The sequence below is a fragment of the Gobius niger genome (genome assembly GCF_951799975.1).
Source record: "Gobius niger genome assembly, chromosome: 15".
NCBI classification, from domain to species: domain Eukaryota; kingdom Metazoa; phylum Chordata; class Actinopteri; order Gobiiformes; family Gobiidae; genus Gobius; species Gobius niger.
The window spans coordinates 4200171-4213980 of NC_136866.1; the positions used below are offsets into that span (position 1 = coordinate 4200171).

A 13810-nucleotide genomic window follows, 5' to 3' on the forward strand; every position below is an offset into this window, starting at 1 on the left:
GTGTTTGATTTTGGCTTTGTCCGTTTTAAAAGGAAAAGAAAAAACTAACATACAAACATAGGGAATAACTAAATAATTTTGTGTCGGTTTGCAAACTAAGAAGATCCCGGCTAAGAGAAGAACAATACAAATATAAATATAATATAAATATATAATATAATATAATATAAATCGAAAACTATTCCAAACCACAATACTCCTGACTTCTTTATTTTCTTGTCATTATCAACAGCAGGTCGGACATTTTGGAAAGCTATCACTTACTCTGCTGCAACTAACGATTATTTTGGTAATCGATTAATCTACTGATTATTTTAACGATTAAACGATTAATCGCTTGGCTGTGAAAGGTGCATGGAAATTGTATTTTTTCATTTTTTTAAACACATAGAGCTAAAGCGGCGCCGCTTGACGACATGTTGATGGAGTAAACTTAAAGTAAACGTTTGTAGGAGGCTCTTTGTGCTAATTCTGCTTTCTGATTGGACGAGACAAAGACATTTATTTATGAAATTTACAATGTACAGAACACTGCAGACCCTAACTTTAAAAACAAAGTAGGTTTTCATCCAAAATACATAATTGTCATGTCTTTTTTGCTCTATTTTAGTCTGTGTTCACTAGAAAACGATTAATCGATTACTGAAACAGTTGACAACTATTTTAGTAATCGATTAGTTGTTGATTAATCGATTAGTTGTTTCAGCCCTAAACTCTGCCCTCCTTAAAATTCACAGAGAAAGCCACAAACCATCAGGGCGATAATATTTCAGACGAACCAAGGCCTCAGCATGTGCATATTTGGGCTGCAGGCACAATACCAAATATTTAAGTGATTTTCCCTAAATCGACCCCTATAATTATAACGGTCCAGACATCGGTCCAGATCAGAGTCGGGCAATCAAACGTCAAAACAAAAAGCATTCTCTTGCTTCTGAATCCCCCTCATTGTGTCTTTCTGCTTTCAGCATCGCGCCTGCATTTCAATAGAAACATTTCCGTGCTGTTTTTTGCTGAGGCGCCGGTGTAATCACGGCGACACAAAAGGCGAAGATTCAAATCAGCCGTAATCATGCGTTTGTCATTTTCCTAAACGCATGTACAATGTGTCGAGGCTGTGCTCCGCTCTCGGGGGCGCGCATGTAAAAAAAAAAAAAGAAAAAGCCGAGAACATGCCTAGACTCGCAGAAACAGTCACATAGTGTACCCGCCCAGCTTTCTGGCACGGCGCCCGCTCCTCTCCCCCTATACATCTATAATAACACCGAGGCGAAACAAACACAACGCACTTATTACAAATCTCGCGTCGCTCCTCGGCCTCTCGTGCAAAGAGCTGGCAGACTGTACAGCTGTCGCACGCAGACGGCTGCTGCTTTTGTCAACGCGCCTTTCACCCCGGTACGAGACGTTTCCACAGGGGGCGAATACGATCCAGACAAGCCCAGTATGGAAACAGGCAAAGTATTGTGTGTTGAGACTCAAAAAACGATGAGATAAAATCAAAAACAAGACGAGAAAGCGATTTTTTCACCCTCCTATTGTGTGGTGCTAAATAAACATGGCTTTCACTCATTTGGTTCACTGCAAAAAAGTAATTAACTAGATCAGTATAAACATCTCAATTTGAGCACAATAATCCAATTTTTTGTTGTTTTGACGGTTAAGATGTTGTTGGGCATTTGTCCTGGATTATTTCATCTGTTCTGAGATGTTTCTGACTCGTTTCGATACATTTCGTCCTTATTTCAGGTCATTTTCTTTGCCAATGGGGTAAGAAAATTGTTCTCATCTCATTGGCAATTTTACTTTCTTATTTCAAGCGAGATTTACCCTAGAACTGGTCTGAAATGTCCTCAAACAAGCAAAGTAAACTTGGTCCGATCAGGAAAAGTGTCTAAATGAGTGAAAACCGCTCAAAACAAGATACATTTCCTCAATTCCAGTCATTTAAGCCAATGCCTGATATTTACTTTTTACAGTGTTCAAGAAAATAGACGTTTGGAAATAAACCTGAGCTTAATGTTTGCCACAGGAAACATTACAGGAAAAACGTTTACTAACTAGTACAGATAAAAACACAGCATTATACTGTAGTCACGGTATTTCTATCCAGTGTTAATTTTGACAACATATTTTATTTTAACTTTAGTTTTAGTCTTTTGACTAAAATGTATTTTAATTTTAGTCAAGATTTAGTCGAAAAAAACGTTTAAATTTTAGTCGACTAAAATTAAGACGAATTTAGTCGACTTTGCATTTATAATATTAATTATAATCATGTTTAATGTTGTTCCTCTGCTTCATGGAGCTGCTCCACATGAACAAAGCTCAGAGCTGATCCTTTGGCAGAGAATTTACATGATCTGAGGCTCTTTCAGACGGTCAATAGAAGTTTGGATGATTTTAGTCTCTGCCTTTCATTTTTATTTAGTCTTATTTTAGTCGACTAAAATATCTGGACATTTTAGTCATAGTTTTAGTCTCATGAGAAACTTTTAATTTAGTTTTAATCCAATTTTAGTCGTCAAAAATATCACTTTGACTAAAATTAAGACTGAATATTTTAGTCGACAAAATTAACACTGTTTCCAGGCGACACGACACACACCGCTCTCAGGAAACCTCCACCTGGCATTACCCAAATCTAAAAGCTTCTTGAAAAAAGGGCGATAAAAAAGAGATGAAAATGCTACACAAAAACGGGTCAAAAATGCAACAAAAGAGCGACGAAAACACTAAACTGACGATAAAACTGGTTAAAAAAAGAGTGACAAAGCAACACAGCAACAACGAGAGGAAAAAGATCTGTTTAGCTCCATTTTGAAGCTTTCAAATGAGGCGTTACACTGGCCTATAACCTTTTAGATTTGTGTAAAGCCGAAGTGGAGAAAAGGCACTCAGTGAAGGTGGGGGTTAAGAGGTTAAAAACATACACTCACAGCCCTCGGCCCAAACCCAATGTATATTTTCCCCAAATGGAAACTACGGTGTGTGTTGCTAAAATCCAAACTATCTCTGAGCAGATATTGATACGATATGAGTAGAGTTGCTTTAGAATAAGATTACTCAAGTGAAAAATCAAAAGCAATGACACAATTAAAGTTAAATTAACTTAAGAAGGTTTGTAGCAACAGGTGTAACAAAATATAACGTCAAAAATACTGTAGCATAAAATAAAATGAAGCTTTTGGTGGAAAGAGTAACCCCGTGTTTTACCCAAGAGTCTGGAGACAAAAAGACTGCAGGGATGCGGCAATTAATCGATCGCCACATTTTTTGATTATCGTGCTTGAAGATCATGTATTTAAGATTTCAATGGTTAGTTCCTCATCCAAATCCATTCTTTGATTACTCACTGCAGATGTAGCATTTTCTGTGTTGAGCTGCTCATGTTTTGTATTGACGACAGTATAGTCCAAAACGTTACACAGTGTGCCTTTAAATACTTACTTTATGTCCCGCTCCACGTGACAGCAGACAATGAAGAAGAAGTAAGGATTAAACAACGAGGAGCCGTGCATTAGACAGTTATAATGCACGACACGGAGTCAAGAACACCACGACGCCACGACCTTATACCAGGGTCCCACAAACGTAACATTTATAATAAATGTGTTTTTCATTGACTAAACTCACTAAATCTGCCAGACTACGGGACTATTTTGTGTGGGTTATTAGCCGGTCACTGAAGGCTGGTCTCAGAGCGAGTCATTCTCCACAGCTATTACGAGGATCTCAGTCAGGCTCAACGACACAACATCAGCACAGAATCACAACACAACAGGACTAACCCGGAAACACTTTTCCGTGGAAGTAAACACCGATATGCGGCACTCGCGGGCAGGGGTTATTTACCTTTTACGCTGTTTAACCTGAAGCTAAAGCTAGCTAGCTCAACGAGCTCAACTGTTTATGGAAACAGCTGCGGTGGAGTCGCTCACACCTGGGCCCCCCCAACTGAAACTTTTATGTTTGACTTTACTAATCCAGACAAATATGCTTCAATGCAGGATCGTTTTATGTACGCCTGAAAATGATGAATAGCCTTAACCGTTTCCAATAGAAATGTAAAGCTCATATGTTATTAACAGTAGCTAACCTAGCTGCTCACTCTCCTCTACAAACATTTAGCAAACACTTTGTTTTGGCCAAAAACGTTGAAATTATCACAAAATCCATCTCATACGTTCCTGTCAGTCACTAATTACGCCTTTATCTGATTCAGCTGTGTCATGCGTTGCTATGGCGACGCCCACAGCGGAGTGATATCCCAGTGATTTAACTACCGGACTACGTGTGCGGTTATACCAAAATAATGCACCAGCCAATCAGAATCCAGTATTCACCCAGACCATGGTATAATATTTAATCATTGTCCAATCCCAATCATTTCTGCAGTTTCAGTGATTTTTATAAAACCATAGGCGAATATTGAGATAATATCGTTATTCGCTCAGTAAACTAATAAATAAATCTACTAAAAAGGCGTACTTGACACGTGTTGTGCTGCACCAATACAATCTCATTCACACGACTTCAGACGAGTTCAGAGGCGAGGCAGGTGAAGTGTCTCGCTCAAGGACAAGCCAGACCTGGGGATCAAATCGACAAAAGCTCGGCCACTGAGCCTAAACATCCCGTCTCCTTCAGCTCAAATAAGACCTGGCGCTAACCCTGCTAACATGTTCTGAAATTTCATGAGATTCTAGTATCGGCAGCTCATTTCAGTCTTCTCTCAAATGTCAATTCTCCAAGACATGTTTTGTTATTCACAGTGGACCGAATCTTAATATTAATATCACAAGTTTGTATTTCCTTTTCCCTTTCTCATATTGTGTCACTCTAAGAAACACAAAATGCGTCACTAGTTTTGACATCCAGCATCAATACCCTCCTCGGCCGTCTCCTGCGGCACGGCTAAAATTAGTGCCTCAAAAGTGCTGCTTGTATCGACACTGGCGAATCAATGTAGCGCAAGCTGCGGTACAAGGACTGGCAAAAGAGGAGCGCGGGGGGGGGGGGGGAGGAGGAGGAGGAAGAGCCTTAAGTGTGCGGCGTGCTCGATGCCCCCCCCCCCCCTTCCTGAACCACGGGGAAACATGCACTTTACAGAAGAACGGCGGTGTCAAGGGCTCCGTGGGATTGTTTGACGAGCCGGAGCGCCGCGTCACGCCCCCGCGAGCTTTAGAGGGGGCTGTACAGGAGCGAGGCGAGCGGGCTGAGTGCTACTTAACTTTGTGCTCCACCATCAAAAACCCGAGACAAGTGCCGTAATGCAAGTGGGACCGCGCTACAGAAGGAAATGATGAGAAACTACCACAACATGACGATGATGTTTGGAGCTTTCGGATGTGTGAGCGCGAAAACATTGAGGCAAAATGGAGCGGCGTAAACTGGTGCCGAGAAATAAAAGTAAAAACACCCAGGGGGTCGTCGACTATTCACCATTTACGAAGCGTTTGCTCATGTGCAAAACGATAGCAGGTGCAAAAGTGGATCAGCCGCACAGCAGTTCACGCAGCGTTCTCTCATTCACAGCAGAGTCAGTGCCAATACTGTAACACAGGCAATTTCAAATGGTGATTATGGTGCAACATGCCCCACAAAAAGCTATATGTTGTTTTCCAGCAAGCACTTCTCTTAATAAATAGCGCCCTTGATGCCTTGATGCCTTTCTTCACCGCACTTTTATAGTGTATCAAGTCCAGTTACCTTTTTGGGTGACACAGCAAGTAAAAAAAGTCACCAAAGATTTTGAGAATACATGTCAATACTGTCCATCCCAAAGCTTCTGTGCGACTAAATTTGCAAAAACAGAATTACTAATCCGGGATTAATTCAAAGGCAAATGAGGACTAAATTTAACCACTTTAGACTTTTAACTGGCAATGTGTGATTGATAAATGTTCAGGTTCTTTTGGTTTCTTTATAGAGAGCAATATACTGTATTAATATGGAGATAGAAAAGTTGTTTACGTAAGAACTCAGGTGTTCACAGAAGAGTTTAGGGCACATGTGCTGCACAAAAATTCCCTCTTACAAAGAACCAAGCAAGCGGTAAACGTTGTATCCCTAGAATTTGATGTTAAAGGAACAGGCCACCGTTTTTACATACTGAGATATGTTCTTACCTTAGCTTTGACGAGTTCTTTAGGACCTGTCTGATCTTCACCCGTGCCTTCAGTCACGAAAACACAGCGCAGACGGCGTTAGCATTTAGCCTCTCCCTCTCTCCTCTATAGCTCCAAAACAGGTCAAGATAGAAGCTACCAAGCTCTTCCACGTTTTCCCTATTTAAATATGGTTACGTGAAGTGTTCCACTGCAAAGTATAAGTACACAAAATTAAACAATGTGGATTTTCTAAGCGGATAAAAGGGGGAACTATATTGTAAGGCGTAATAATACCAGGAGTAATTTGGCATCCGCACAGTAAAGTGAAGATTACTGCGCGGATTTCGAACTACAGGTCCTTAACAACTCGTCAAAGCTAAGGTAAGAACATATCTCAGTGTGTAAAAACGGTGGCCTATTCCTTTAATAAATAGCGCCCTTGATGCCTTGATGCCTTTCTTCACCGCACTTTTAAAGTGTATCAAGTCCAGTTACCTTTTTGAGTGACACAGCAAGTAAAAAAGTCACCAAAGATTTTGAGATGTTGATTTTTGTCAATACTGTCCATCCCAAAGCGTCTGTGCGTTTGCGTGCTCACATCAAAAGTTAACACAGAAGTACTAATCCGGGATTAATTCAAAGGCAAATGAGGACTAAATTTAGCAATTATGTTCAAAATAGGGCTGCAACTAACGATTTTTGTAGTTGATTAATCTATCGATTATTTTTACGATTAATGGATTAATCGCTTGGCTGTGAATGGTGTAGGAAAATTTTATTTTTTCAATTTTTTTATCACATTATAGCTGAAGTGGCGCCGTTTGAGGATGTGTTGATGGAGTAAACTAAAGGGAAATGTTTTTTGAAGGCTCTATTAATGAAATTTACAATGTACCAAACACTGCAGACCCTAAATATAAAATCAAAGTAGGTTTTCATCAAAAATACTACATTTTTTATTTCATATTTGCTCCATTTTAGTCCGCGTGAACCATAAACGATTAATCGATTACTAAAATAGTTGTCGACCATTTCAATAATCGATTAGTCGCCGATTAATCGATTAGTCGTTTCAGCCCTAGTTCAAAACACACTTTAGACTTTTAACTGGCAATGTGTGATTGATAGATGTTCAGGTTCTTTTTGTTTCTTTATGGAAAGCAATAAACTGTATTAATATGGAGATATAAAAGTTGTTTACGTAAGAACTCAGGTGTTCACAGCAGAGTTTAGGGCAAAAATTCCCTCTTACAAAAGAACCAAGCAAGCGGTAAACGTCGTATCCCTAGAATTTGATGTTAAAACTCAGTTGGAGGATATTTATTTTTTCCTCCGTGAATCGGATGTGAAAGAAAAACGACACCAGGTTGTCGTTGCAACTCAATATTGCGGAAACTCTTTCAAATCCGTTTAGAATATGAGCGAAACTGCTGAATGAAAACACTGACCGCAGCTAAAGGCAGTTTGTCCTTTCATACCTTTCACACCGTTTGCTTGCTCTCGCGCCGCTGCCTTGTATTGTCCTCTTTACTCGCGGCTCGTAGAAAGCTTTTATTTTCTGAGAGCCGAAGATGGTCATTTTGCCCACTCGCACAATCTAAAGGCTCTTCGCTAAATCACGTCCGTGCGGATACGCTTCACAACACAAAAGACTTAGAAGAACGATTGAGGATTCCAGTTTCAGCGCGATTACAACCAATGTTAAGAATCTCAGGTTTTCATATTGTTTGGAATAAGAGCAGGTTCAAGACCCACGTTTTTAGTTCAACTTTTCACTAATATCTCTTCATTTGAATTCAATGTATTTGTTTTAATATCATGCAATCATTCACTCCTTATTTTACCTGTTTTTCTGTGGTTTTACTTGTAGCCTTTGCACTATTGATTTGAATCTATTTTTACTTTTATGATCTCCCAGTGTTTCCTCTGAGGGAGCCCTCTGCCTCGGGACTGCTGATTGGCTGTGGCTGTGTGGGCGCTGTCCTGTGGGTGCCTGGATGGCGGTCGGGTGTTTCTCCTCCTCCTCCTCCTCCGGGCGCCCTGTGGTTGTGCCCTGGCAGACGGCTCCTCGGATGGTGTTTCCTCTGTGCTCAGCCTTATGTCCATCATTGTAATCTGTGTGGCTGTCTGTACGCGAGCGAGGGGAGGGGTGTGTGTGTGTGTCTTTTCATTTACTGTGTATATGGGATTTGGGATTTATATAAAGTTTGACTGAAATTGCCTTATCCACAACATCCTGAATGTGTCAAACTGGATGAACGGACACCGAGCAACAGTTTTGGGGCCTCATCAGACGCCACTGATCTCAATTTCTAGTTCACAAATGTCTTTATATACTGTGCTGTCCATTATACCAGTGGTTCTCAAGCTTTTGGCGCCGCAACCCCCATTTTAACAGTAAAAGGGATTCGTGACCCCCGCTCGGGTCACACCGTGAGAAATAGAGATAGTAGCCGACATAATTCTTAACCTCTTAACTCCCGCCTGAACCGAGAGGATCTTTTTCCTCACGTCATCACATTTTTTTTCTCATCATTTTATTGTTGGGCATTCAACTCATTTTTGTAACTTTTTGTATTTTTTTCGTCAATTTTTGTCACATTTTTGTAACATTTTGTCACATTTTTGTCTTTTTTTTTGTAATTTTTTGTCAATTTTTGGTTATTTTTTTTTGTCAAATTTTTATCACATTTCTGTCATTTTTTGGTCAAATTTTTATCATTTTTTTGCAACATTTGTCACATTTTTGTCTTTTTTTTTTATTTTTTTGTCACATTTTGTCAAATTTTTATAATTTTTTTGTCCAATTTTTATCACATTTTTGTCATTTTTTGTCTTTTTTTTTTGTCCATTTTTGTCAAATTTTTATCATTTTTTTGTAATGTTTTTGTAACATTTTGTCACATTTTTCGTCAATTTTTGGTAATTTTTTTGTCACATTTTCATCACATTTTTGTCCCATTTCCATCATCGTTTTCGTCTCAGCTTTAGCCAAACTGGAGAAAATGTGCTCGGTTCAGGTGGGAGTTAAGGGGTTAAAAAAAAAAAAAAAAAAAGGCTAAAATGAAATTCATCAAACTACAAACAAATAATGGCACTCTGGTAAAATAGCACACGCATTCTACAATAAAATATCAGATTACATGCTAATGAAAATATGGCTATTTTATCTAAATGATCTGGCGACCCCCCCAAATTTGTCTCGCGACCCCCAGGTTGAGAACCACTGCATGATACAACAAGAACAACAACAATTTTACACAACAGCCAGCGTGTTTGACCGTTTCCCTCCCTTTCACAGTTCAACCCTTAAGGCTTCATTTCGGACACTTGCATTAAATGAGATCTACATTTAAAAACAAAAGCGCCTTTATGCTTTTCATTCTCCCGCTAATTCACATGATGCACATTATCCTACGGTGTGTCATGTGCTCAAATATAATCAGTTCCTGTTCCATTTTCAGCCTTTACGGTCCACATTTTATTTATTCCATAGCACGGATTTGAAATAATGTCTCCATTCACAAAAAAATCATGAATTTATGGTTGAATCGCTCAGTGGAACTTGTTGACTTTCAAGTTTGAAAACAAGAAAACAATTAAAAACTATTTATCTCATTAAAGCGCTATTTGATTGAAAATGCGTCTACTCCATAAATCCTACACTTCTCATATTTGTTCAAAAACTAATATATAAATAATGAACAAAGCTTAAGTAAGAGGAAATGTTGGTGTATCAGTGTTGATTTTGACAACTTATTTTAATTTAGTTTTAGTTTTAGTCTTATGACTAAAATTTTAGTCGCGATTTAATCGAAAAAATCTTTTCAATTTTAGTCTATTTTTAGTCGACTAAAATTGCATGTCAATTTAGTCGACTAAATTTAAGACTAATTTAGTCGACTTTGCATTGATAATATTCATTATAATCATATTTAATCCAGGTCCTCGACTTCATGGAGCTGCTCCACATGAACAAAGCTCAGAGCTGATCCTTTGGCAGAGACTTTAAATGATCTGAGGCTCTTTCAGACATATAGAAGTTTGGATGATTTTAGTCTCTCCCTTTCATTTTTATTTAGTCTCATTTTAGTCGACTAAAATATCTGGACATTTTAGTCATAGTTTTAGTCTCATGAGGAACTTTTAATTTAGTTTTAGTCCAATTTTAGTCGTCAAAAATATCACTGACTAAAATTAAGACATATAATATTTTAGTCGACGAAATTAAAGCAGTACTAAGTAACTCTTCCCCCTAGAGGCCATAAGCGCAACTGCAGGTGTAGTAGCAAGTTACGATTTTTTAACTTATTAATGGTCTTGGAGAGCAAATACTACAGTGACAGGAAAGGCGAAGGGAGAGAGGGTTACTGTGCATCCAATTATACAATGGAAATTTTTTTTTTCACTCAAACATGGCTGTAAATACTGTTTAAAGTGACGTTAGCCCGCAGTTAGCTTTGCCCGTTAGCATGTTAGCTTCTTCTTCGTGATTCCATTAGTGTGTATTGCTCTCTCCGGACCGGTGGCAGTCAAGTTGCAAACATGGTTTTCTGTCCAGAGACACCAGGGGGAGATGAAAGACCCTCCAATCATCCCATAAACACTTGTGTTACCCCCACAGGGACTACGGAAAGGATTTATTAAGGTAAACACGTTACTTAGTACTGCTTTAACACAAATACAGTAAAAACACAAATACAGTAAAAACTATTACTGAACTGAAGTGATTTCAACAAGGAAGTGCACTTTGACCTGTGACAATCCTACCACAGCTGTGCACGGAGAGTCTGCAGCTGGCTCCAATCAACATCATCCGTCACAAAATCTACCTTTGCAAATGAAACTGTTCTCCGTCAGAATCGAGAGGCTCCACAAACTTGACAACACGTGTATAAAATGACACACCTGACGCGGTCCATTCACACCTGAGGGAAGAGTGCGGTAAATGAGCTTTTTAAATTCTATAATAGCTGGCGGTCTGATTAGTCTGCAGCTCATATCTCGAGTGCTCTCATTCCTCCTCGGTGCTGCTGGCTCCACAAAATATCATCAGCGAAACCACAAATTACCATTTACATTTCCTCGCACAGTCGGTGACACCGGTTTTGAAGGTGCTGCTTTATGTTACTATAGAAACAAAGACCCTATTTCTCGCTGTGCCGCGGGCTACGGCAACTCGGAAACAACAATAATTGAATCTTTTTGAGTCTTTGCTGCATACGAAAAATATGAACCGAGCACAGTTACTGCATAGCTTCAATACAACAGAACGTTCTTTGTTCCCAAATAATTACGTTTATCTTTGGAAGGAAGACGTTGTGAAAGAAGAGATGTCACAATATGAGACTTAAAGCGTCAGGGCTTTTGTTTTCCAGGCTTGGGACTGGAATACAAATATGTCCCAGTTGGATTGGATGGAGCAGTGATTCTCAGACATGAAGCATCAGGAGGACCTACTTAAAGGAATAGGCCACCGTTTTTACACACTGAGATATGTTCTTACCTTAGCTTTGACGAGTTCTTTAGGACCTGTCTGATCTTCACCCGTGCCTTCAGTCGCGTAAACACAGCGCAGACGGCGTTAGCATTTAGCCTCTCCCTCTCTCCTCTATAGCTCCAAAAGAGGTCAAGATAGAAGCTACCAAGCTCTTCCACGTTTTCCCTATTTAAATATGGTTACGTGAAGTGTTCCACTACAAAGTATAAGTACACAAAATTAAACAATGTGGATTTTCTAAGCGGATAAAAGGGGGAACTATATTGTAAGGCGTAATAATACCAGGAGTAGTTTGGCATCCGCACAGTAAAGTGAAGATTCCTGCACGGATTTCGAACTACTCCTGGTATTATTACGCCTTACAATATAGTTCCCCCTTTTATCCGCTTAGAAAATCCACATTGTTTAATTTTGTGTAATTATACTTTGTAGTGGAACACTTCACGTAACCATATTTAAATAGGGAAAACGTGGAAGAGCTTGGTAGCTTCTATCTTGACCTGTTTTGGAGCTATAGAGGAGAGAGGGAGAGGCTAAATGCTAACGCCGTCTGCGCTGTGTTTACGTGACTGAAGACACGGGGGAAGATCAGACAGGTCCTAAAGAACTCGTCAAAGCTCAGGTAAGAACATATCTCAGTATGTAAAAACGGTGGCCTGTTCCTTTAAGAAATCGGCTAAATCAATTCACACTTAATCAACTCACAGCAAATGTATTTTTAAAAGGGATCCATCACTTTCTATGTTTATCCATTACGATCCAACTGTTACTTTTGTTATCATGGGTCATGTTTGCACCATGTGACCGGGGTAGAGTCATCATAAAAGCTACAACAACTTAACCCGAAAGTGAAGCTGCACTGACCTCATGAGCTCCTCCACCTTGTCATCGATGTCCAGATCTTCTTCCGTCGGCTCGAACCCGAAGGCCCGGGCCGCCGCCGCACTGTTCACCGGGTAACGAGGCGGCGACAGCTTCCCATTGGGTGTGGCTGCCAGGCTGTCCCGCCCGTTCTGCGCCAGCGCCACCAGCGACACCGGCGAAGGCAGGATGGCCGACGGCGGAGGCGGGCCCGGAGGCGGGGACGTGTCGTAGCTGTTGCTTAGTGACGGAGAATGCACTCCGCTGTTGGCGTACTGCGTCTGGGTGGAGGTGGAGATTTTGGCAGAGGTCGAGAGGTCGGCGGCGGTGGCTTCGCTGTTGCCGTTACACGCGGATGAGGTGGAGGTGGTGGAGGCAGTGTTGTTGGTGAACGCCGCGGTGCTGTTGGAGGCAGAGTTGTTGGTGCAGCTGTTGGCCCCGCCCACTACACCGTACAAGGAAGAGGAGGAGGAGGAAGAAGAGGTGCGACGGCCAAACTTGTCCCCGTGCTCCCGGTCCAGCCGGTCCAGAGTGTCAAGCGCATGAAGGATCTCTTGCTTGGTCATCCCCGAGCGCCGCAAGCGCTGCAGCAAATCTATCTGTTCAATAGTGAAGCGCGGCTCTTCACTCAACTCAGTCATCCTGCTGCGGAACACAAGACACAACTCACTGTCAGAGGCAAGGAGAAAACAGGAAATACAGGGGGAAGTGAGGCCCAATTGGAGGAAAGTCAAACCCAAGGAGAGGCAGAAGAAGTGGATTCAAAGAGCCAGGAGGAGGGAGGCAGAGATGAGACAGTTTAGAGGCTGGAGGAGGCAGGGGAACGGGAGGATTAAGTATGAAAAGAACATGCGGTAGAGTTGCAGATGGAACAGAGAAAAGCACTGGGGGCGAGTTAGGAATGAAACAGGAAAAACTGCAGGAGGGGGTAAAAAGAAAGACGACGCAGATAAGAAAAGAAGACGCGCCAGAGACACAAGTGTGAAAGAAACGGAGGGAGGGGCAGGGCATAAAAATCTGCTATTTTTGGGAAGCAGCAGGCAACGCACGCAGAGTGCCGGAGTCACCTTGACAGCTGATGCTATCTTAACATTCTGACTGCCGTTCTTTAAGAGCTACAATATATCCCCTGCTCGGCACACCACCCACGCTCATGTTTTTCATAAGCAATTTGCTGTGCTCAAAATCAATGCAACTGGAATCAGACTGCGGCAGATTTTCCATCTTGTGTGCCAGCCCGACCCATGGCGATATGATAAATGCTTTAAAAGGGGTCACTGGCATTTTCTACATCTGTGTTAGTCCAAATCCCACAGAGGACACTTAGAACATTAAG

The 13810-nt window shown here is 40.9% G+C and overlaps 1 protein-coding gene across 2 annotated transcripts in view; it reads right to left on the reverse strand.

The window, feature by feature from the left end:
• Positions 1–13402, reverse strand: part of hmbox1b (homeobox containing 1 b) — a 32229-nt gene extending 18827 nt beyond the window's left edge. Inside the window, exon 1 of one of the 2 annotated variants that reach the window (XM_079571822.1) lies at positions 12478–13402. In XM_079571822.1, coding sequence (XP_079427948.1) covers positions 12478–13115 — 638 coding nt within the window. In that variant the 5' untranslated portion in view covers positions 13116–13402. The remainder of the gene's footprint in view (positions 1–12477) is intronic. The other variant, XM_079571823.1, reaches the window with a different exon arrangement.
• Between the last annotated feature and the right edge of the window lie 408 nt (positions 13403–13810).